The sequence below is a fragment of the Anguilla anguilla genome, chromosome 3 (assembly GCF_013347855.1).
Source record: "Anguilla anguilla isolate fAngAng1 chromosome 3, fAngAng1.pri, whole genome shotgun sequence".
NCBI classification, from domain to species: Eukaryota; Metazoa; Chordata; class Actinopteri; order Anguilliformes; family Anguillidae; genus Anguilla; species Anguilla anguilla.
In genome coordinates this window covers 57,508,019-57,532,605 of record NC_049203.1, presented here as the reverse complement: position 1 = coordinate 57,532,605, position 24,587 = coordinate 57,508,019, and the positions used below count along the sequence as shown (strand labels likewise).

The 24,587-nt window shown below is 44.2% G+C and overlaps 1 protein-coding gene across 4 annotated transcripts in view; it reads left to right on the top strand.

Moving 5' to 3' along the window:
- Positions 1 to 420: 420 nt before the first annotated feature.
- Positions 421 to 24,587, top strand: part of chd3 (chromodomain helicase DNA binding protein 3) — a 36,743-nt gene continuing 12,576 nt past the window's right edge. For 2 of the 4 annotated variants that reach the window (XM_035411353.1, XM_035411350.1), the window contains exons 1-37: positions 421 to 785; positions 3,153 to 3,289; positions 3,406 to 3,582; positions 4,153 to 4,277; positions 4,616 to 4,854; positions 5,024 to 5,151; positions 5,281 to 5,410; positions 5,682 to 5,857; positions 6,455 to 6,721; positions 6,841 to 7,044; positions 7,285 to 7,499; positions 7,644 to 7,775; positions 8,611 to 8,707; positions 9,114 to 9,305; positions 9,586 to 9,786; positions 10,113 to 10,250; positions 10,871 to 10,992; positions 11,157 to 11,330; positions 11,729 to 11,870; positions 13,320 to 13,451; positions 13,714 to 13,831; positions 13,975 to 14,099; positions 14,289 to 14,520; positions 15,082 to 15,251; positions 15,743 to 15,920; positions 17,140 to 17,226; positions 17,521 to 17,606; positions 17,721 to 17,854; positions 18,209 to 18,353; positions 19,045 to 19,207; positions 19,542 to 19,687; positions 20,134 to 20,362; positions 20,841 to 20,945; positions 21,221 to 21,352; positions 21,880 to 21,988; positions 22,581 to 22,713; positions 24,179 to 24,374. In XM_035411353.1, coding sequence (XP_035267244.1) covers positions 629 to 785; positions 3,153 to 3,289; positions 3,406 to 3,582; positions 4,153 to 4,277; positions 4,616 to 4,854; positions 5,024 to 5,151; positions 5,281 to 5,410; positions 5,682 to 5,857; positions 6,455 to 6,721; positions 6,841 to 7,044; positions 7,285 to 7,499; positions 7,644 to 7,775; positions 8,611 to 8,707; positions 9,114 to 9,305; positions 9,586 to 9,786; positions 10,113 to 10,250; positions 10,871 to 10,992; positions 11,157 to 11,330; positions 11,729 to 11,870; positions 13,320 to 13,451; positions 13,714 to 13,831; positions 13,975 to 14,099; positions 14,289 to 14,520; positions 15,082 to 15,251; positions 15,743 to 15,920; positions 17,140 to 17,226; positions 17,521 to 17,606; positions 17,721 to 17,854; positions 18,209 to 18,353; positions 19,045 to 19,207; positions 19,542 to 19,687; positions 20,134 to 20,362; positions 20,841 to 20,945; positions 21,221 to 21,352; positions 21,880 to 21,988; positions 22,581 to 22,713; positions 24,179 to 24,374 — 5,773 coding nt within the window. In that variant the 5' untranslated portion in view covers positions 421 to 628. Of the gene's footprint in view, positions 786 to 3,152; positions 3,290 to 3,405; positions 3,583 to 4,152; positions 4,278 to 4,615; positions 4,855 to 5,023; positions 5,152 to 5,280; positions 5,411 to 5,681; positions 5,858 to 6,454; positions 6,722 to 6,840; positions 7,045 to 7,284; positions 7,500 to 7,643; positions 7,776 to 8,610; positions 8,708 to 9,113; positions 9,306 to 9,585; positions 9,787 to 10,112; positions 10,251 to 10,870; positions 10,993 to 11,156; positions 11,331 to 11,728; positions 11,871 to 13,319; positions 13,452 to 13,713; positions 13,832 to 13,974; positions 14,100 to 14,288; positions 14,521 to 15,081; positions 15,252 to 15,742; positions 15,921 to 17,139; positions 17,227 to 17,520; positions 17,607 to 17,720; positions 17,855 to 18,208; positions 18,354 to 19,044; positions 19,208 to 19,541; positions 19,688 to 20,133; positions 20,363 to 20,840; positions 20,946 to 21,220; positions 21,353 to 21,879; positions 21,989 to 22,094; positions 22,434 to 22,580; positions 22,714 to 24,178; positions 24,375 to 24,587 lie in introns of those variants that run through there. The other 2 variants (XM_035411352.1, XM_035411354.1) reach the window with 2 other exon arrangements.

Genomic DNA, 24,587 nt, shown 5'->3' with positions numbered 1-24,587 from the left:
TTCCTAATACTCAAACACCCCCCTCCCCTCCCCTCCCCTCCCCTCCCCTCCCCTTACCCTACCCCATCCTACAAACTGCCTCCCTGATACACAATCCCCCTGCTCCAAAATAATTTTATACCACGGTGGGGGCCTTTAAGAACATTAAGGTAGCCATATTTGTTAGATTTGTGTTGCACTCTGCAGTATGGAAAGCGCGAGTTGTAACAACAAGTCTCGATAGAAATCCAGGAACCACGAAAGCCTGACTTCGTGACCAATCGAAGAAAATTTACATGTAACAATGCATTTTTGCACCCAGTGAAACACCCTTTCTTGTAACAATGTGACTATTTTTGAGGAGGGAGGGGGAGCGAGAGAGAGCGATAGAGAGAGAGTAGGAGGAGGAGGGGGGCGTTCTGAAATAATATAGTCAGCCATTTTTTTATGTAAGGGGATTTTTTTTCTTATTGGGGGGGTTGTTAAAAAATAAATATAAGGGCGGCCATCTTTGTTTCTCTGCCTTGTAGTGTAAAATATTCCAAAACGTCCCCCACTTTTTGTGTGTCGATTTGAATATTTTTAAAAATCATAATTCGGGAGAAATAGATTTCTAATTTTCGCGCACTGGGTCGGTGACAGGAATATAATGTCCTCTCCTCTACGCGCCTCTGAGGAAGATGAGGGCATGGTGGTTAATTCCGAGGGAGGAGATTTTGATGAAGAAGACGGAGACCTAGAAGAGAACGCAAGCGACATAAACTCGCCGGTGGCGCCTAGAGAAACTGCAACACGAGCCGCGCCAGGTACAGTAGAGACTGGCTAAAGACTCGGGAGCGCGCATACTAAATAGCAACGTTAGCTAACACAGCTAGTATAAACCAAAATAATAAAGCGAGAGTGAAACATGTTGCATATACCGTTCTAATTTTCCACTTTATGCTCATATTTTTCTGTTCCACCAGCTACTTGTGCACGACAATCTTTTAGCTCGTTATGAGTCGAAAAACAACTTTTGCTAAACTTAGGACTTAACTCTGTTAATTTTCTTTGAAGTTTTGGCTTCAGATAAGCTTACCGTCCACAGACAATTATCCCTTCTTGTGTATGAATTAGATTTTTTCCTTCAGTTTTAATAAAGGCTAATTCAAATATAAATAGGTTGCATTGCACCATATATTATGCAGCTCCGTTTACAAACATGGACTCTCCCTGCCTCAATATTTTCTTTCTAGAATGTGTCGTGTTTCATATAATAGTGCTAAGTGCGAGAGCGTGAGCTGGAGGGTTACATTTGATTGAATGAACGCTTGTGTCACAGTCAAATAAACTTGACCCTACCCACTGTCCCACTGACAGGGACGGTTCAGGAAAGGACATTCAGACATTGCTTACCACAATTGTGTGAATATTTTAAGGCAACTTTCATCGGTAAAACTAATAAAGAACACTCATAAATCACACAAATGAATAAACAAATCGATATGTACGTTGAAAAAAGTTCGCAGGCTTTATGTGCGATATATTCCAAGTCTATCTGAATAAAGGACAGATGCTGAAAGAGTTGACTCAGGATTCCCTCAAGATTCGTTAATTCATTAGTTGTAAAGCTCCCTTAACACTGAAACAGTTATAGGCTGTTTAAAATAGAATTGTTAATATTTTGTGTAGCCCATTATATAGCAAAGTAGCCTATAAGCAGGTTCTGAAACAGCCTGAGAAAAAAGTTGAAACTTGTTGTAAGGTGGAATTACAAAGACTTTGTGTCTTTCATTTATTATTAATGCATAAAGCTGTAAAATATTTTACAACAGGCCTATGTACAAAGGATTTTGGGTTATAGCCCAACTGTGAAACATAGGCTATTTAAATGAACACGCAGGATATCGGCTACAATATGGAATTTACCAGGGCCTCGCTAAATGAACATTTGTTTTAACGGGTTAAAACGAATGCACAAATCAGCCCGCTTCTATCGGTGTTCTGCCCAATTCCTCAGTGGCATAAACTTGGGGTATAGTCTGGCGGTCGCGACGCAGGTGTGGGAATTAACAGTGGGAGGGAGTCGTTTCAGTTCATCATTGCCTCGCTTGCGGCCTCAAAATCACCGAGCCCAGAGTGTGCGTTGCTGCCGCCTCTGGCTGCGCTTAGCAGCTGATTTGGGTGAAAATGCAGGACCTTTCCCGGGCGAAACTGCGTGTTTACCAACGAAGATAGGCAATAAAATCTAATTCATGTACCTAGGGCGACGAGGATCAGAAAGCCAATTTTGGTGTTTGGCGTGTTGTTATCCCATATGTATTATGTAGTGTAAGCATTAAAAGGTGATTACGTTTGAAGGGTAAATATAAGATAATTTAATATAAAACTGTCGGATATTAATTTATCAACTGCTTCTCTGCTTTGAAAGTTGTTTTTTTTTTCATGAAAACTTTGCGTATTTTAAAAACACATTTTATTTCTGGGTGTACTGCGTAGATGCTATGGGCTACATGTCTGATCGTAAATGTTTCTGTAATTAATGCAGCTATACTCTTAAGATACATTTTTAATATCTTATGTTGAAATTAAATCATTACAGTAGGTTAGTTATTGCAGCTGTAGTAGGCTAGTATGTTGAAAGAAGACAAAATTCTCCTTTGCCCGTTTAAATATTTGTTCTTAATGTGGAAATGTTGCTTGTAGCCTGCAATTTGTTTTTCATAGTATTTGGTACTCTTTATGCAAATGAGAGCAATTGTGGGCACACTCAATTGTGTACCAGTGATTTAGATTGTATTATTAAACTTAGGGTGAGCTATTCCCCTAATAGAATGTTTGCTTGTCTAGTTATTATCTGTAGGTAGATGTTCTTGGCTGTTTCCTTTGTTCCGTTCAGATCATGAAAGACCAATATATAAGGCCTGGGGGAAAATTATAGATTATTTCAGCAGCTCAGGCTGTTCTTTTGGTGTGGGAGTTCCTTCAAAAAACAAGTCATTGACGAGAAAGTATGGGGCATTAAGAGTAGAGAGATAACAATGTGTATGCATTCATACATACAGTGATATTGTTGGGCTTAATTGTATATGAAACAGATTAAGTGAATAATGCACGGCACTGGGGGGTATTCCTGTCAGTGGGAAATAGTAGTAATTCGCTCATGTCCCCCCACCCCCTGCCCACACATTCAGATGAGTGTGAAGAAGGAGGAGAGACGTCGGACAGGGATGAGACAACGAAGAAGAAACGGGGCCCCAAGAAAAAGAAGGAGGCAAAAAAGAAGGACAAAGATGGAAAGGCGACCAAAGCTCACAAATGCAAGAAGATTGTAAGCTTTCTTACAATGCTACCTACGCTGATTTCAACTTATTTAGCAATAGTTGCAAGCATGATCGATCACAGTATTCAGGTTTTTAAACCTCTCTCTTTCTCTCTCTCTCTCAGGACAGTGATATAGAAAGAGACTCAGAGAGAGAGTATGGGGAGCACTCAGACAGTGGAGCTAGTGATTTCACAGCTGGGGGGAAAAAGAAAAGAAAGAAACATAAGGAGAAGAAGGAGAAGAAGACCAAGAAAAAGAAAAAAGAGGATGGAGACAGCAATCAGGAGGAAACAGTCAAGGTAAGGAGGAAACTTTCCTGTGGTCAGTCATTCAGCCGTCTAGAACACAATTTTTTTAAACTGGGGGCCGTTATAGACATAACTAATAATCTGATTTATTCAATTAATTAGGTGTGGTTTCCCCTCTATAAGACATGTCTGTCCTTAAACTAAATCAAAAAGAAAGGAAGCTCAAAGTTCACATGCAATGCAAATACTAATGTAGGCCAAAAATGATGCAGAAGAACCGTAAATATCTGTCTATTAATTCTCAGGCCTGTTTGTCAAGAAAATCTTACATCAAACAATGGTTTTAAAGCTGGATCTCAAATGGCTTTTGTTTCTAGTTATAATCAAATAAATCTGTGAATGTACTATGTTGCATGGTTCAGATGCTATCGTTCACATTAAAATGAAAATTACATTGGAAATGTTACCCCAAATATAGCATTTGATGAAGGATGAAGTACCACATTTAAATGGCCATATAATGTTGAAAATGTTTTCTTGTGTCTGAAATTTAAATCTCTAAATATGTACTTTCTGATTGGCTGTGAGTCTGCCACTTTCTGACTGTGCACACCTCTCCAGCCAGTGGAACAGAAGACATCAGGGCAACTGGCGCAAGACTGGGGGCTGGAGGACGTGGATCACACCTTCACAGATGAAGATTACCGCACACTTACCAACTACAAAGCCTTCAGTCAGTTCATGAGGTAATTTTAGGGATGCTTCCTTTGACTCACAAAGAACTGGGACATACACTGCATTCTCCAAATGCAGTGCATGTCCATGAACCAACCTGCCATGTAGCCTCCTGAATATTCTGAAGTAGATATGCATTCTTATCAGGTTTTTTATGGGAAGAAAAAACTCACCTAAAATTGTTTTTTTGGCTGCAATCTTTGTATCGCATTAAAGGAGAAACACATCATTGAGTTTTCTCTCTTCTGTTATGTGCGGCAAATTTAAAACCAACATGGCAGATAAATCAGCTTTGTAATCAGATTCACAATGTGTCGGAAGCAGTTCACCACCTCCCTCATCTCCACAGGCCCATGATTGCCAAGAAAAACCCCAAAATTCCCATGTCTAAGATGATGACCATCTTGGGGGCCAAGTGGCGTGAGTTCAGCTCAAACAACCCGTTCAAGGGTTCCGCTGCTGCCGTGGCAGCAGCTGCTGCAGCGGCTGCTGCTGCTGTCGCCGAGCAGGTCTCCGCGGCAACCGCTGTCCCCGAACCACCACCCCAGCCTCCTCCACTCCGCAAGGCCAAGACCAAAGAGGGCAAGGGTGAGTCGGGACAGAAGTTTATGAAGGAATGTGGAATAAAAAGAACTTACAAAGCATACAACCTTTCTCTAATAATGGCATGTGCTGGGGTTTTATAAATCAGGCTGCATCTCAAGAACCAGGTCCATTTTCATTCGACCTTCTTCATTATCCTCTTCCTCCTTCCCAGGCCCAGGGTATAAGAGGCGCAGCAAGAGTCCTCGTGTGCCAGAAAAGAAGAAGGTCAAAGGAAAGAAGATGGCACCACTGCGCATTAAACTGGGCATGCTGGGCAACAAGAGAAAGAAGAGCAGCTCTGTGAGAATCAGTGTGTGTCTGTGTTTGTGTGTGTGCGCGCACGTGTGTGGGCATGTGTGTTTGAATGTGCTTGTCTGAGGGTCTGTATTTGGTCTCAGATTCTAAAATTCTGACCCTCTCGTCCTTCAGAGTGAGGACTTAGATGAGGACGACTCAGAGCAGGAGGACTCCAGTGTACACAGCTCCTCTGTCCGCTCTGACAGCTCTGGTCGAGTCAAGAAGAACAAGAGAGGCCGTCCAGCCAAGAAGAAGAAAAAAAGTAGGGATCCTCTGACTATACTTCCGCTATCTGTCCCTCTCCCTCTCTTTCTTTCTGAGCCAGTCCCAGTTGTCTTCATTCTGTCACTACATGGTACCCTACGCTGTTCAGTCTGCCACAATTCAGTTTGCTAGGCCATTTAAAATGAACAAAGGACCTATAAAACCTGCAATTATTAGTTTCTCTTCCACATTAAATATTTTACTCTTTTTGGCTCTCTGTTACTTTGTTTTTCTCCTCATCCCTCACATTCTTTCCTGTCTCTGTGCAGTGTTGGGAGATGAAGAAGGGGACGGCTATGAAACTGATCACCAGGATTACTGTGAGGTGTGCCAGCAGGGTGGCGAGATCATCCTGTGTGACACCTGCCCCCGGGCATACCACCTGGTGTGCCTGGAGCCTGAGCTCGAGAAAGCTCCTGAGGGCAAATGGAGCTGCCCTCACTGTGTGAGTAGCCAGTAGCCCAACCTGAAACCTGAAAAATAGCCCCTACAGCCCAAGAATATTAACTTGCTGTGAGAGTATACTCTGTAGGTGCTCCTTCTGTATGTGTAATTGTCTGTTATATCTCCATTATCATGCGGTTCAGCCAGAAAAAAATATAGTCCCCATTTGGTAATGAGCGGTTTGCAAGGGCGTTGTTGCAATCAGATGTTTGATGGCCCTTGTCAACATTGTTAATACCCAGTGTTCCTTACCCCATGTTACGACCTGGTCTAGGGTCTGACCGTAACAGGATGAATGATAAGTGAAATGAGTGGGAAATGGGTAAGGGAAATGTACTGCAAATTGACCAGTAACTCCAGTCCTTAACTGCTTATCCAACAGAAAGCTGACTAGTCTTCAAAGGGTACTGGGCATGGGGCGGCTTTGAACGCTGCGCTTCGGGTAATTAGTCGGTAGTCTGAGACTAAAGGTCCGAATAGCGTACCTCCAATGGAGAGGTAAAACTCCACTCAGAGTACCTTCAAAAATAATAAAGGAAAAATAACAAAGCATTTTCTAGCCTTGTGTTTCTGCATGGTTGATATTCCTGTTCCTTAGGAGAAAGAGGGGATCCAGTGGGAGGCGAAGGAGGAGGACTTTGAAGATTTTGAGGAGGAGTGCGAGGATGGAGGTGGCCCAGAGCTGGTGGCTGGGGGCACTGGAGGCGAGGAAGAGGAGGATGACCACATGGAGTTCTGCCGTGTCTGCAAGGATGGGGGGGAGCTTCTTTGCTGTGACTCTTGCCCCTCCTCCTATCACATTCACTGCCTCAACCCGCCCCTGCCGGAGATACCCAATGGGGAGTGGCTATGCCCGCGCTGCACGGTGAGTTACAGCAGCACAAGGCCAGTATGATGAGGCAAAAGTGTAAGTCTTCTTGGCCAAATCGACTAAGCTTTCTAATGGTTCACCCTCCTGCTTTTCTTTGTCCTGTTTTGCCACAGTGTCCTCCAATCAAAGGGAGGGTACAGAGGATCCTCCACTGGCGCTGGGGTGAACCCCCTCCTCCGGTGCCTGTGCCCCCTGCCCCTGACGCTGACCCTCAGGCGCCCCCTCCCCCACCCATGAAAGGGCGTGCTGAGAGGGAGTTCTTTGTCAAGTTGACCGGACAGTCTTACTGGCACTGCACCTGGATCACAGAGTTACAGGTGAGGGGAGGGTCTGAAGGGCGGAGAGGAGATTGAGGGTTGGCAGTGGACTTCTGAGAGAAGGAGAATCTAATGGATCAAAATGGCTGAGGAAGAAGAGGCGGTTAGTTTGGGTTAATGTTGGATTTGTGTTGAGTCTGTGAGTCTGTGTCACCAAATTACTTTTTCTGCATTCATTACAGTTTCATTCAAGCTGTCCATCTTATTCTGTTCTTCCTGTTTACCCATTCCTGGACTCAGCTGGAGATCTTCCACTCAGTCATGTTCCGGAACTACCAGAGAAAGACAGACATGGATGAGCCCCCTAGTCTAGACTATGGGTCCGGTGGAGAGGAGGATGGGAAGAGCGAGAAGAGGCGAGCTAAAGACCCACAGTATGCTGCCCTGGAGGAGAAGTTCTACCGTTATGGGATCAAGTCTGAGTGGATGATGATACATCGCATCATCAACCACAGGTGAGTGTGTGTGTGTTTGTTTGTTTGTGTGTGTGCTCCTAGATCATGTTTCTTCAGCAATGCTCATTGATACTTGAGATGGTTTATTTGATTCATGTTCTCTTTGGCAAGTAAAGTTTCCATTAAGATGTGTATGTTGGGCAGTGTGGATAAGAAGGGGAATTACCACTACCTGGTCAAGTGGAGAGACCTGACCTATGATCAGTGCACCTGGGAGAGGGATGACTTGGAGATCCCAGAGTTCAACACCCACAAAGCCAACTACTGGAGGCACAGGTAATGAGTGGTGTGTTTATTTGTATAACTCCGTAGTAATGGTAAATGGACTGCATTTATATAGCGCTTTTATCCAAAGCGCTTTACAGTTACAGATGCCTCTCATTCACCCATTCACACACACACTCACACATCAATGGTGAAAGGCTGCCATGCAAGGTACCAATCAACTCATTGGGAGCAATTAGGGGTTAGGTGTCTTGCTCAGGGACACTTCGACATGCCCAGGGTGGGGGATCGAACCGGCAACTCTCTGACTGCCAGACAACCGCTCTTACCTCCTGAGCTGTGTCGCCCCATACTGTATGTGCTTTGGCAGATGAGGGAGGAGAAGGGTGAAGGAGTTTTGTTGGTTGTTGTTTTGTTGCCATTATATTTATGTCTTGATCGTTTTGTCCAGGTGTTATGTTCTCAAGCTTGGGTACTCACTGTGTGCTTGTGTTTCTTCCAACTATGATTGCAACCACTGAATAGTAGTGACCTGTGGATCCTTCATAACAACACTTTTAATGTATGTTGAAGGATGGTCTTCTTAAGGCTACACTGCATCAGAATGGATACTTCTTTCCTTCATTTTAATGTGCGAAATGGCAAGTGACTCCTGTAGAAGGAAGTTTAGCTGTGACAAAAACCAGCTAGAACTCAGGAGCCTTGGGACTCAGTTTCATGATGACTGGTTTAGTCTATTTATAGTGGTTGTAAGTGCACTAATCTGTGTACATTCTCTTTTGTCTGTTTGTATAGTAGCAGCTGTTTTTTCTGCTGTTCTTATTTTATTTTTTATTACCTGCCGATTCTCTATTACATAGATAAGCTTTTCTGTGCTTTGTTGTAGAGAGGAAGTGATGAAGGACGACCCAGACAAGCCGAGGAGGATGAGGAACTCGAGGAAGGAGGACAGTGATGAACCCCCAAGCTCTCCTGTAAATGATGTGAGTTTGTTAGCTTGTTCTTCTTGAGAAAAACCTCATTGGCCTGTTCTGTAAAGGACAACTATCATTAGTCTGGACTGAGAAGATCCAAGGTCTACATTACCTTAAACCAGGGCTGCCTAATCCTGTTCCTGGAGATCTACCGTCCTGTAGGTTATCATAACAACCCTAACAACCCATGCAATAGCTAGAGATCTCATTGTACTGAGTCAGGTGTGCCAAATTAGGGTTGAAATGAAAACCAACAGGATGGTAGATCCCCAGGAAAAGGATTGGACAGCCCTGCCTTTGTACACATGTTGTACACTGGTTGTACACATGTGCTACATGATTATGGTGCACTGCATATTTTTGCCCCTCTCATCTTCTGTTTCTGGTCATGCCCTCTTCACCTTCCTTTCTCCAGCCCACGGTCAAGTATGAGGAGCAGCCAGAGTTTGTGTCTGTGACAGGAGGGACGCTGCACCTCTACCAGCTGGAGGGACTTAACTGGCTGCGCTTCTCCTGGGCTCAGGGAACAGACACCATCTTGGCAGATGAGATGGGCCTGGGCAAGACTATCCAGACTATCGTCTTTCTCTATTCCCTCTTAAAGGAGGTAGGGGCTGGAGACCTGGTGCGACCACATCATCTGACTGGACTGAGCAGTAACAGCTGTGATGTACTGACAGATTAACTTCATTAATTGGAATATATTTGTGCCATAGAGACCCATTGCATTGACTGATTTTCAGACAAATTTACACAACACAGCAGTTATTAATACTCAGACTGCAACGTTTGATACTCAGCCACACTGATACAGCCTTGCGTGACTGATACTCAGTCGCTCGAAGCAACACACTTACATGTCATATTTTCTCACATTCTTCCCTCAGGGTCACACCAAGGGCCCGTTCCTGGTCAGCGCCCCGCTCTCCACCATTATTAACTGGGAGCGTGAGTTTGAGATGTGGGCACCTAACTTCTATGTGGTGACCTACACTGGGGACAAGGAGAGCCGGGCTATCATCCGTGAGAATGAACTGACCTTCGACGACTCAGCTGTCAAGGGTGGGAAGAAGGCCTTCAAGTTACGGGTGAGGAGAGGAGAGAGAAGGGAAGAAGATAAAAAAGAAAAGAAGAGGGGAAGGGAAGGAAGAGTGTAGAGAAAGAGGGAGGAGATGACTGTGGTCACTCCCATTTTATTGGTCATGTGACACTAAAATGTAACACCTTTATGGAATATTTGATCAAATTTATTGTTGTGCAAAACAATGTAGAAAGTATCATTTGTTAACCTCACGTTATTCTGTCATGTGCTGGCAGAATTTGCCGCTTCTATTTCTACCAGTGACCACTATCTTAATGTTTGTTCCCCTGAACCACCTCATCCCAACACCCATCACTGCTGTCATGTGTCCAGAGAGAGGCGCCAATTAAATTCCATGTGCTTCTGACCTCCTATGAGCTTGTGACCATTGATCAGACAGCCCTCAAGTCCATCGACTGGGCCTGCCTGGTGGTGGATGAGGCCCACCGCCTCAAGAACAACCAGTCAAAGGTACCTGTGTGTGTTTGCACATGTGTGTTTGTGTGTTGCTATATGTATTAGTGTGCTAATACCTGGAAAATTACCTTTGAGCTTTTTTATCTAATTGATGAAATTTTTTTCCTGGCAGTCATGATGGTGTTTTCTGGTAGAATTTGATGCTGTGGAATTTCGGATTGCATCTCTGCATCTACAAGCAAAGGCATTTCAGTCAGTTCAGTGCAAACACATGCATTGCAATATACTGTATAACCATATAATATAGTATTACTGTAGGACAATAGAGTGTTCAACATATACTAACATTAGGTGTCCGTCATGTGACATCAGCGTGTTTAATATTTTACATTCAGTTTAAAGCAGGCAGAATTCTTGGAACAATAATTAATGAAACATTGAGGTAACAATAGGTCAGCAGAGTCGGTCAACACATCTCAGATTCATGTTTCATTGCAATAACGTTAATGAATAATGCCTTTCAGTGAAGAGCATTCCAAGCTCTGTATATAGTATGAACGTCTCTGATGACATTTGGGTCTGCTATCATGTCATTGTGGCTAAGTTTTGTCTGTGCACCTATGTGGGACGGTATGTGTGTCTCACATCTCCCTCCTTTGCTTGCTCTATGTCAGTTCTTCAGGAGGCTGAATGACTACAAGATTGATCACAAGCTTCTGCTGACAGGCACTCCACTGCAGAACAACCTGGAGGAGCTCTTCCACCTGCTCAATTTCCTTACTCCCAACCGCTTCAAGTAGGCACCCTGAAAATGCGCACATGCACACACGCACACACACACACACACGCACACACATTCACGTACACACACAAACACACACACACATGCACACACTCAGACGCACACACACACACTCACACACACACATGCACACACTCACTCCCTCTGTTTTCCACTAGTAACCTGGAGGGCTTCCTTGAGGAGTTTGCTGACATCTCCAAGGAGGACCAGATCAAGAAGCTTCATGACCTGCTCGGCCCACACATGCTGAGAAGGCTGAAGGCCGACGTTTTCAAGAACATGCCATCCAAGACGGAGCTAATCGTCCGTGTGGAGCTCAGCCCTATGCAGAAGTGAGGAGGGGAGGGAGCAGGGTTTATGAAATGATGTGATGGAAGTCCTGCATCTCAATTTTTTACTCAATTGAGAATTGGTTTTGTGCAAGCGCGGACGATCTTAGTACTGTTCAACTTGCAGTAATAATTTGCCTCATGGGATAGCAGAGATGTACAAAGCTTGTGTCATTGACCATGGCTGAGAGGAACAGTATAGAGGTGAAGAGGTGCAGGTTTCTCAGAAGTGTAATGAATGTCAGGAGTTTTGGAGCTGGTGTTTCAAAAGATATAGATGAGCTGGAGGTGAGAACGCAGTCATCCCATTTGTTTCAGGCATTGTCTGAAAGATTGCCCTGGAGAAGTTTCATTACAGTATGAGTGTATTAACTGGACTCTCCCTCTGTCTGTCCAATCAGAAAATACTACAAGTTCATCCTGACTCGTAACTTTGAAGCACTAAACTCCAAGGGTGGGGGGAATCAGGTGTCCCTACTCAACATCATGATGGACCTGAAGAAGTGCTGTAACCACCCCTACCTTTTCCCTGTGGCTGCCATGGTAATTGCACTTACTTGTTTCCTGACAGCTCTGTGGCTGCTCTGGTGACAGCTTTAACTTTTTTTGCGTTTACCACTGGTGTAACTACCCTCAAGTGTTCCTGTTGCTTCCAGGAAACTTACTAAATATTTTCTAGCCACATAGGTTCTGTAGATACTGTTGGAGTATACATCTTTGAAAATAAAGACCCTACTGTAGCCTCCCAGTTCACTCTCTGTGATGTAGTAAAGTAGTTCTTCCAGCAAAATCATGAATGTTCTAATCATGATTAATCTAAACCTAATCAGTCGACAGGCTGCTGTTTTCTATTTATTTCTGCTATAAATTCTGTATTTATTCTATTGACGGCATCTAGCCATTTAGTGTATGGCAGACATAAGGTATTGAAAATGAGCAAATATGTGAATTTTATCAACTATTTAAAGTACTTTGAGTGAAATCTAAATTTTACAGGTATTTCTGATCAGCTTTAAAAGTCTACAGAAGCAAATCAGGCAACCTGCCTAAAAAAACATGACTGATGATGATGGGAGGTCACATCACATCAGATAGTGCCATCTGTCTTCTAGTACCAGACAGATCTCCACCTCCAAGGAGCCTGCTGAAAAGCTATGGATCACAACAGCACATGCTCAGTCAGGACTGTGGCATTGAAACCATTTAAAATAAAATCAATAGATGCTTTCCAGGAAACCATATAAAAATTGAGTAATGGATGGTGCAGGAGAAAGGCAGGAAGAGACCTCATTCATAAATATACCTCAGTTTCTCAGAGCTGCTGCCTTCCTGGTCCGACTCAAGCAACAGAGGTTGCTGTGTTAGAATGTGGCAAACCTCCTGACAAAGGTGTTTTTTGTTTTTCAATGAGCTGAACCTAGGATTTGTTACCTGTGCGTGGAGATGTGTGATTGCCTCCCAATAGCAGTCTATTTGACCTTCATATGGCCTGTCTTAGAGTATGCATCCCTGGTGTGGATAGGTCTTGTTATAAAGCAGAATGCTGGATCTGTCCTTGAACGGCCTATACCTGTTTCGGCTGCGTGTTTATTAGTGGCTTACTGGAGAACCTTGTTGCTGTTCTAATATTGCTGATGTACCACAGAATCTCTTGTCTTATTGAGTATTTTCTTCTCAAACCTGCCTCTTCCAGGTGTCCAAACAAAACTATATTCAAATATATTGGTTCTGAAGTCATTTCATGAGGTGAAAGATGACATGGATTCACAGACTCAATGCAGCATGGACGCCTTTCTCTTTTCTCCTTGCTTCTGTCCCAATCTAATGTATTTAGAATAGCTTCAGCAACTGTAGTCTACACCGCCAAGACTGTGTGCTCCTACAAGCTATGTGCTCCTACAAGCAAGCCTGCCATGTATTTGTCAGTGCTTTCAGAATGCTAACACTGACGCCAGTGTTATTTTGCCTGTGGTTATTGTTTGTGGTGTTTAGGAGGCGACTAAGACAGCTAGTGGAGCGTATGAGGGCACGGCTCTGACCAAGGCGTCAGGAAAGCTGCTGCTGTTACAGAAGATGCTGAGGAAGCTGAATGAGCAGGGTCATCGAGTGCTCGTCTTCTCCCAGGTAATGCGAAACTATTACTGCTGCAAAGTCATTTTGGCGTCCAAGGACGGTGCAGGTCTACTGTGAAGGCATGGATTTATGTGCTGGAGAATTGGGGTGCAGGTTATTAGTTGTGTTGATTGAGGGCTGAGTACGCAGAAGCTTCTGTTCAGCTTTGTATGTGAAATTCTGCTGAGATAAAGCAGTCACACCCCTCCACCCTGACCCATCACCCCCACCCCCCGCACCCACACACACACCTTTCCCTTCTTTCTGTCCTCAGATGACCAAGATGCTTGACCTTCTGGAGGACTTTCTGGATTTCGAAGGCTATAAGTATGAGCGCATCGATGGGGGGATCACGGGTGCCATGCGGCAGGAGGCCATTGACAGGTTCAATGGTGAGAGGCGTCATTTCCTCCCCCTCTGGATACAAGACATTGTGTTTGTTTCTGTGGCATTCGGCGATGTGCTATTTGTGCAAGCTTTCTTTCTGTGCATTTACATCTCTCACTTTCTCTCTCTCTCTCACTCACACTTTCAGCTCCTGGTGCATGTCAGTTTTGTTTCCTGTTGTCCACACGGGCAGGAGGTCTGGGCATTAATCTGGCTACTGCTGACACGGTCATCATTTTTGACTCAGACTGGAATCCCCATAATGACATTCAGGTATTCTTCCCATCTGTCTGCCTATACCTGTCACTCAACCCTTACAGTGACACAAAGTACTTCTTCCATTTCACATTTAATTGGACCATTAGTTCATGCCACATTTGTTGCCCCTTTGACTTGTTCACTTCCCCTCTTCTTCTGTTATATCTCTCCTTCCCCATTTCCCTTTCTCCTGTTTTCTTGCAGGCCTTCAGTCGCGCCCACCGCATCGGCCAGGCCAACAAGGTGATGATCTATCGCTTTGTGACTCGAGCTTCAGTGGAGGAGCGGGTCACCCAGGTGGCCAAGCGAAAGATGATGCTGACGCACCTGGTGGTGCGGCCCGGGCTGGGGTCTAAAGCCGGGTCCATGTCCAAACAGGAGCTGGATGACATCCTCAAGTTTGGCACTGAAGAGCTCTTCAAGGATGAGATTGAGTGTAAGCGAGGCTGGAATGTGAAGTGAGGAAGGTTTGGAAGCAAAGGGGGCAAGGAGGAGGGGCCCAGACATGAAAGTGGAGGGGTTTGGGAAATGAAGGAGTGGTTATAGGTAGGGGAATGTAGGTATTGGAGTTAGACAATGAGATAGTTGGGATGAGGGGAAGAGGGACAACTGGTTACGGAGAGGGGGAGATAAGGAACAGGAGTTATGGAGAAGGGGAGAGCAATAGTCAGGGTTATGGAGATGAAAGAATGATTAGGGAGGTGGAGAAAATAACGGGCTGAGTACAGGAGAGTGGAATGATCAGGGAAGAAGAGGATTTGAGGTTTTAAGGTAAGAATATGCATAGGACACCTGGCAGAGAGGAGAGTGAGGGCAAAGCATGGAGTTACTAGTTTCTTTTTCTTATAGAGTTAACAGAGCACACTGTGATCATTCAGCCATGAGCAGCATATGTTTGTAAAAGCCCTAACTCTGTTCTTACTGGGTGTCCCTGTTGTCGTTTGTATCCTTGTTGTCTGTCACCCTGTCCCACTGTCCTCTCTCTGCCCCTGCCCAGCGGGGGAAAATAAGGACGAGGACAGCAGCGTGATACATTATGACAGCACAGCCATCGAGAGACTGCTGGACCGTAGCCAGGATGCCACGGACGACTCAGACATGCAGAACATGAACGAGTACCTGAGTTCCTTCAAGGTGGCCCGGTACATGGTGCGGGAGGAGGACAAGGTGGGTGAGATTGAGAATATGTCAAAATGGAGGAAGGAGAAGGGCACCAGGGAGAGAGAAGTCGAGCGCCTGTGCTCATTTAGTGTTACCTAGAGAGAGAAAGACTGATGGTTGATTGAAGGAGGTAGCCAAGTTAAAGGAATGGCACAAGATGTGGCCCAGTTATACCGAAGGACAAAGGGACAAAGGCAAGTACTTCCAAGCCATATGAGTAAGAACATGATATGTCTACAGTATATATATATATATATATATATATGTATGTATGTATATATATATATATATATATATATATATATATATATATATATATATATATATATATAGATATATATAGATATATAATTGGCCATTAATTTGTTTGACACAATAACTATATAATTAATATTTAAGATCGCATAATTTTAAAGGCTCTGTATAAGCTCTCTGTCCTGCGTCTGTGTCTGTGTGTGTATGTGTGGGTGTGTTTGCGTGTATGCGTATGTCTGTAGATTGAGGAGGTTGAGAGGGAGATCATTAAGCAGGAGGAGAACGTGGACCCAGATTACTGGGAGAAGCTGCTGAGGCACCACTACGAGCAGCAGCAGGAGGACCTGGCCCGCAACCTGGGCAAGGGCAAGAGGGTCCGCAAGCAGGTCAACTACAACGATGCTGCACAGGAGGACCAAGGTACACACACCTGAGAGACAAAGACAGCAGGATGTGGAGCAAGAGGGAGAGGTTAGGAAAACATAGGCGGAGGGACTGGTGGAGGAGACATGGAGGGGAAGAGAAGGAGGAGGGGTGAAGAGAAAAGGAAGGAAGTAATAAGAAAGAGGGATATGAGTAAGATAGAGGTGGAAATAGAGGAAGAGGATTACAAGGAGAAAGACAGACAGTGTCTCAGGGTCTGGAGTGCAGAAGGGCATCCTCCTGGATTTTTCAATGAAGGCATTGCACCACAGTAAAGGTGCAGTGCAGAACAGGTGAGCATCTGCAGATCGGAAACCGGGGCAGACCATCTCCTTTTACATTACCGTTGCCGTTTTTTCTTCCTGTATGAGCCATAGGCATTGTGTTTGTAATGGCAATAGGTAAAGCACTGTCTGAATTTGCATTGTCCCATTTGTGTTTTTGTGTGTATTTTTCTCTCTCATTTTCTCTTATGAAATGGTTTCAACCATCTCACAGACTCCAGCTTTTATTCTGCAGTATTTCCCAAAAGCATAATTAGTTGTGAATAACACACTAAATTGTTTATTTGATAAGAGGCTTTGTGGTAGCAGTTTGAAAGTGTTGCAATCTGTCCTTTATCAGATGCTTTTCAGTTCAGTGTTGAGTGTATAATTTCTTCATAATTCTCCTCTGTTTTGTATTTCGAAGAGCAGGAGACAGTCTCCCCTAAAACAGAATCTGTATGTATTACGTTCTTCCCAGGTACACCTATATATTTATGACAGGGTCTTTTAAAAATAAGATCAATTAGCCCTGTCTTTCTACATCCATGTTTTTTCAAAATGTTTGTAATAGCACCAGCCAGGTAATCACACTATGCATCAAACACATGTCTCAATTTTTTGACTTACTTTGGGTCAAAATAATAATCTTAAATCTTTAGATTTAGAAAAGTAACTGTGAGGGAGGCTTGTGTCTTGTAATCTGTGACTCTTTCCTGTGCAAGTGAAAATTTGTACCAACTTTCTCCTCTGACTTTGTCTTCTTTTTTCCCCTTGTTCTTCATATTTAATTTGAATGTACTGTTATTTGTGCCATTCCATTGTTATTTCAGTAGGCTGGAGATAATTTGTTTTTAAAACGAACTGTTTTGTAGAGCAGTTCCAATTGCCTAGCTGAGAGCAGTGTAGCTGATGGGCCTAGCCTATTGACGGTACACCATGTGCTGTTTCAGAGTGGCATGCTGATATTTCAGATAACCAGTCCGAGTATTCAGTGGGCTCCGAGGAGGAAGATGAGGATTTCGATGATAGGCCAGAAGGTATGTCCGTCTGTCTGTCTGCAAAGCCACTGCTCTGCTATATTGAGGAAAAACCTCAGTATATTGCTTAGTCATGTTTTACAGACTAATGGCAATTTATTCCCCTGCCAAAAGTCTTGTAAACATGGATTTGGCTTGGGAATAAAAAAAAAAAAGAGACGGAGATGCTTGGCCTTTTTACTGTAATTCCCATCACTTAAACAATGGCAAGAGTACAAAATAGAACATTACAGGCGTAACCAATGTGCATGTTGGACACGGTGATGTGATGGACCTGCTCTCTGTTTTTCTCAGGCCGCAGGCAGTCACGGCGCCAGCTAAGGAATGAGAAGGACAAGCCACTGCCCCCCCTGCTGGCCAGGGTGGGGGGTAACATTGAGGTAAATGCTAGTATAAGCATTGCTACTTGTTCAAGGTTAATTAAATGTCCTTACAGTCTCATTAAGATAAATTAAAATTTTATTTCTCTATCTGTGACTTCCTTCTCACTCCAGGTCTTGGGCTTTAACACTCGTCAGCGAAAGGCCTTCCTGAATGCAGTGATGCGATGGGGCATGCCTGCCCAAGATGCATTCTCCTGCCAGTGGCTCGTCCGGGATCTACGGGGCAAGACGGAGAAAGAGTTCAAGTAAGGCGGTAGAGAGTTGAGGGCAATAGGAGAGATGAGGGAGGGTTGGGGTGGGGGCGAGAGAGAGGAGGGACGAGATGAAGTGATGATCATGTCTGTAGCACTGCTACTGCCGTTCTTCTGCTATCGCAAAGCTGTATGGACTATGCTGTCTTACTGTTTCTACTATTCTCATACAGACCATAATAATTTGTGCACAATCTTTTATTACAGGCTTATAATTATGTCTTTTCTGCTCTTCTATTCCATCCCTCAAACCTGTTCCCATTCCTCTTCCTTCTTTCTGTTACTCCTGTCTCTTCATTGTCATTCTCTGACTCTCTTAATCTCTCTCTCTCTCTCTCTCTCTCTCAGGGCATACGTCTCTCTCTTCATGCGACACCTGTGTGAGCCAGTAGCAGACGGCTCTGAGACGTTTGCGGACGGGGTGCCGAGAGAAGGGCTGTGCCGGCAGCCGGTGCTCACCAGGATCGGGGTCATGTCTCTGGTCAAAAAGAAGGTCAGCGTTCAGAGGTCACCAAGGAAGGGGTAGGAAGTGGCAGAAAAGCAGGTGATACCAATAGGTAAAGTTAGCAAAGAGGAAAACGTGCACAGTGCATCCATGCAGAAATCCTGAGGTAAATGTCTGGAGTAATGTTGAGATAAACTGCTCCAGAAAATTTTCTCAAGATTTCCACATGGATGCACTGTGCACATATTCTTCATTGATACGCCTGGGATCCAATGAGTACCCTTGTTTCACTTTTTACATTAATTTTTTTTTTTTTTTTACAAAAGTCATTCAATGAAGCAAAGTAACATTCCAGATTTTCTCTAGGTAATATTAGCAGTTGATGGATAAGGGTTGTAAACATTTCCCTCCAAAAACTACAAATAGATAAATATGTCAGAATAGAGCAATGCCATTAATGCCTGAAGTCTACAAAATAATTTGTTTCTGTCTGGTTTTCCATAACTGGTTGCGTCAAATGGTTTTGAGAATGTTGTGCACTGAAAAGTGACGAAAAATGATAGCAGCAATTTATTTTCATTTTGAAGAAGGTAGAGTCACAAACATCTGTTATACATTCATTCCATAAATTCATCGAATGCAAGGTACAGTTGAGTTACACAACCTTTTTGCTGTACTCTGTCTTTGGATTCCTCTCCATGTGCTTGCCTTGCATGAAACTGTGGTGATGTTTGTCCAGGTCCAGGAGTTTGAGCACATCAATGGGAAGTGGAGCATACCAGAGCTGAAACCGGAGGTCAGCGCCGACTCCAAGAAATCATCCCGTGCCTCCTCCCCTGTCAAAACTGCCACACCAACCCCAGAACCCAGCTGCAACAACACCCCCTGCACCTCTAAACCAGGTTCGGCACTGTCCATTCGTACTCACATACTGCACAGCAACTTATCTCCAGCAGGGGGCGCTCAGGCACTTCTAATGCTACCTGATATTTTACAATTAATGCACTGCTTAGTCAGACACCCACACACTGCTAATACACACGAGGTATGGCTCACTTCTCTTCTGGCCTGGAGAAATGACTCATAGCTTGCTTTAAATTTGCAGTGCTGTCGTCATTCGGATGCAATGCTGCAGAAACGTTGTGATTACATGAGAATAACACTCCTTTGAGGAAGTCTGACGAAGTCAAGCACCTGGCATGGTGACCCACCGTTTGTCTTTTTCTGTGTCAACAGCCACCCCATCTCCCCCTGACAAGCTGGAGAAGAATGACAAAGAGGCAGAGAAGGAGGAGGGCGACAGTCAGCTAGGGCCCGAGAAGGAAACAGAGAAAGACATAGAGAAAGAGAATGAGAGCAGTGACACCACGGACCCAGTGGATGTAAGAGCTCAGGTCCACCTGATGTGAAACTACAGGGGGTCCTGCCCCCTGTGTGCCTGGCACCTGGGGCCATGGGCTTGGAGGGGCACAATATCAGTTTAGTCAGCGTATTAAAAAATGGCAGGCACTCAGACACAAATCAGCATTTGTCCTTAACTGTGACTGACAATTAAAAATGACTTTGTTTTTCAAAGTTAAGGAAAAATGTTGATTGAATACAGGTCACTGTTTATGTTGTAATATAATAATGTTTAAGTATTATGTAGTATTCCTGAAGGTAATGTATTACTTTGATGTGGGTAAATCTGATGACCACGCATCTGTTAAAGTCTGAGAATGTAATTATAAATAATGACGTCATTTATCAAGACAGTCACTGCAATTGATAATTTAGCATTCCATTTTAGTCCTCTGTGCTTTATTTGTGCAACTGTCTCTCCCTTCAGCCTCCAATCACGTGTAAGGAAGCATCACAGGATGAACCTCCCAGGGAGAAGGCAGACTCAGAAGAGGGAGTCAAGCCCGAGGAGGAGCCGAAAGGTGCACCTGACCTGCCGGCAGCCCCGTCTGAGGAGAAGAAGGTAGAGGAGGAGAACACAGAGCAAGAGCCCAGCGCTGAGCCAACACAGTCTCTACCTCCCACAGCACCCCCTTCTGTTAAAGATGAGAAACAAGGTACTCTGACTCATACTTTTCACAATAGCATCCACAGTCAACTCAGCTGTTTTTGTACATGCAGTACAAACTCAGAGTTTAATTCAGGATGACGTAATTCTCACTAGCTTCCTTCATGTTTTTTTCCAAAGTTTCAGCCTCTTCCTGTGTTGAAGTTAAAACGCAACAACCCGTAAATTTGTGATTCTAAACTTACGATATGTAGATCCATCCTGCTGCAACATCCTCTACCCGAGTTAATCTATTGACTCCCTCCCGAGGTGATCAATTGTGTGTCCCCCAATGGAACTTCCAGATGAAAAGCCGCAATTTCCTCCACATAGCCCAGCTATGCAGTGGGATACATACCAAGATGTCCCTCATCATACTCATTTTGCTGAGAAATTTAATTTGTTTATTCATGGTATATTATGAAGGATATCAGTTGCCAGCCCTCATTACGAGGCAAAGCATGGAGAACTTGCTCTTGCTATTGCAGAGGCAGAGAAAGCAGAGGAGGAGAAATCGGAGGAAGCCATCACCCCCTTGCAAAGGACGGACAGCAAAGACAGGTTGGAAAGCCAACCTCCTGAGGTTATGAAAGGTGAATAATGGTACAATTCACTCTTTTATTCTGTTATCTAGGGCTTAAGTACAAAAAAACATTTTTCAATATAAACTTCAGTATCTCAGTCTCATTTTATTATTAAAGGAAATTTTAAATCATAAGGTAATGGAAGGGCAGCATGATTAATTAGACAGCATAATTAATTAGACTGAATGTAAAGTTCACCTGTTTAATGTCAAAATCAAACAGGGCTTAAGCAGAGCATAGCTGTGGTGATCAAGTATACAGCTTGCGCTATATGTGTCCCGCAGGTGCAGAGGAACAGAAAGGAGAAAAGGATGCTGGGAAGGACGGCAAGGGCCCGAAGGAGGAAGTTGTCAGGGGCAGCGGAAAGAGTGAGCGGCCACGGTTCATGTTCAACATCGCAGACGGGGGCTTCACCGGTATGTCAGCCCAGTCATGCCAATGCATGCCTCTGCTCACCTCCCTCTCTCCACAGGGCTCTCCCAGCCCTGGGGTTATAGAGGTTCAGGAAGCACACAGCTGTACTTCATCCTGCTCATTGGGCTTTCTCTTCATTACCGTAAATTGTAGAATATAGGTTGTGCATACCTTTGATCAACTACCCTTCTGCTGAGGTGGGACTTTCAATGCAACAGCCATTTGCAGTTCTCATGTGCAAATTACTGAGTGTTAGTTTAAATGTCCACATATGTGTTTGGACACTACATGGATTGCAGGGTTTTTTTGCTATTCTAATGAGCTAATGTACTCCATCTTAGAATACAGCAGTGCGTAACTAAGAACATAGGCCTTTGTCCCACAATACACCATTTCCTAAATGTCTGCAATCCTCTGGCTTTGTTCACATATCATTTGAATAATGATAGCTAATATGCAATGGAAATATGATATACGATATACAACATTGTTTCAATGTTGGCTGAATGTTGTGTCTGCCTGCCCACAGAGCTACACACACTCTGGCAGAACGAGGAGCGGGCAGCCATCTCCTCAGGAAAGATGAATGAGATCTGGCATCGGCGGCATGACTTCTGGCTGCTTGCAGGCATCGTGCTGTATCCTTGATAACCATCGCTGAGGAGCAGCTCTCTGTGTACCAGTGTCTGTGATGTATTTCTTCAGTGAGAGATAACGTTATACTTTTCCTTTATCTCAGCACAGATGCTTGTCCACACCTACTCTTCGAACCCAATAGCCTTTCTCACCATGTGACCATCTGCAGTTACAGGGTTGTTATATTGAGAGGAGGGGATTATATTTTCTATTTTACTTTTTTCTGTAGCTGATTTATCTGCAGACACAAAGCTGCAGAACTGATGAGCTTTGAGGAATAGCCTGAGGAGATTAAAATGAAAAAGAGAAAGTTAATTAGATCATATATCACCTTGGAATTCATTTTAGGTCCTTTGGTCATTGACCTCTTCTGTGACATCATTAGCTACAGCTATGACTGTGTGTAATGCTTGGAAATGCTGTACTGTGTCCTTACCTAGTTCCAATTGTATTTTGGAAAAGCCCCTATTTCCTTTAACCTCCTTCTCCTTCCCATTACCCTCTCCCTTATACCACCCTTCCGCACCTTCATTTCCTCATTCTCCCAAAACATCTGTTTGTTCCCTGCGCCGCTTTTCCCTAACTCTCCTGAAGTCACGGGTACGCGCGGTGGCAGGACATCCAGAATGATCCACAGTTTGCCATCGTCAATGAACCTTTCAAAACTCAGGCCAACAAGGGCAACTTCCTGGAGATGAAGAACAAGTTCCTTGCTCGCCGTTTCAAGGTGAAAATATGAATCAAAACAAGGGGGGAATGAGAGAGCGAAAGAGAGAGAGAGAGAGAGAGAGAGAGAGGGAGAGAGAGAGGGTCTATGATTTCCATGTACTCAGCACTTAGCTGAAGTAATTTAACACTATGTCAACAAGCTAATGGAACCGGAGGGACAGTCCCTCCAGTAGTTGTTTGTGTGGTCATTTGTCAGTGACTATGCCAAAACCAGTGCATGTCAGGGTGAGAAATATTGAATGTTGGTGCTGATGGCTGCATTTACTAAATACTCTTCCTGTTATTGCCTGTTTCACGTTTCACATCCTGTTCTCTACATCCTCATTCCTTTCTCTTGCCTATCCCTCTCTTCTCTTTTTCATTCCTGCGCTTTTGTGTGTGTGTGTGTGTGTGTGTGTGTGTGTGTTTTAATGATGAAAGCAGGATTATGGACTAACATTTTATTTGCAAGGTCCATTTAGTCACTCTTGAGCTGCAGTTGAAGTCGTTTGTGGTTGGTTTTGAACATCACAAACACTTGCCAGTGAGTGTTTCAGTTGGCAGAGTATTCCCTGCTTCATCATGGCTGAGGAATGACTCTGATTGGTGGCATGCCTGTGGTCTGCCTGTGGGCAGCCCTCCATGCCAAAGGCTCCACAGTCCAGCTGGCGGGCTAAAGAGTGGAAATAAGTGAACGGAGTCCGCACACATTTGAGTGGATGTGCATGTTAGTCTGTACCCTCCAGAACTTGCTGCGTTGCAGAAATAGACCTGTGACTGGTCAATCCCAATTGGGTTAATAAAGGGAAGTGGCATATACATTTGTTTAAAAAATGATGCAAATGTCAATTAGTATTATGAAGAAAGAACACCATCACAATAATTATTCAAAATGTTGTCCCTTTTGTCAATTTAAAGTATCTTCTCTGTATAAAATAATGTGTGCTTCCCTTTATTTTTGTAGAAATCACCTTGATCCCCTGTTACTGCAGATTTATTAATTTATTTATTATTAGGAGTTAATGGAGATTTGCACTGAAGAAAAAGTATTAATGAAAACGTTTTGTCCTAAAATGAACATAGTTGTAGTCATTGTGCAAAATGACCAAATCTAGATGAATCAAGGTATATTTTGTCCTGTTAAAATATATTTTAGCACACCTGCATTCGGTCCTATGGATTTAGACAAGATTGAGTTTGCAGTGGTTACTCACATAAGGAGGAAGGGGAGACAAACAACATTTTTTTGGGTTTTGCTTCATTGTACACAATGTAGATTTCACCAGTTTTTGTCTTTCTCTTTCCCACCTTTCATCTCAAACCACCCCTCCATCCCTCCATCTCTAACCACTCTACTCCCTGTTTCTTTTGTGCCCCTCCCTACCTCCTTCTCTGTCTCCTGTTCCTTTGTTTTTGTTTCTGTCTCTCTCCCCCTCTTCTGGGGCCTCCTCCTTTCATCTCCTCCTGTCATGGTGCCCCGGCAGCTATTGGAGCAGGCCCTGGTGATCGAGGAGCAGCTGCGCCGGGCAGCGTACCTGAACATGACTCAGGACCCCAGCCACCCCGCCATGGCCCTCAACGCGCGATTCGCTGAGGTGGAGTGCCTCGCTGAGTCCCACCAGCACCTGAGCAAGGAGTCGCTGGCCGGGAACAAGCCCGCTAACGCAGTGCTGCACAAAGGTGAGGGGCTGTGTGTGTGTGTGTCTGCGTGTGCATGTGTGTGCGTGTGTGTGTGTGTTTGTGTGTGCTTGTGTGCTGTGTTTGCGTGTGTGTGTGTGTGTGTGTGTGTGCTTGTGTGCATGTGTGTGTGTGCGTGTGTGTGTGTGTGTGTGTTTTGTGTGTGTGCGTGTTTGAGTGTTTGCATTTGTGAGTGTGTGCGTGTATGCGTGGGTG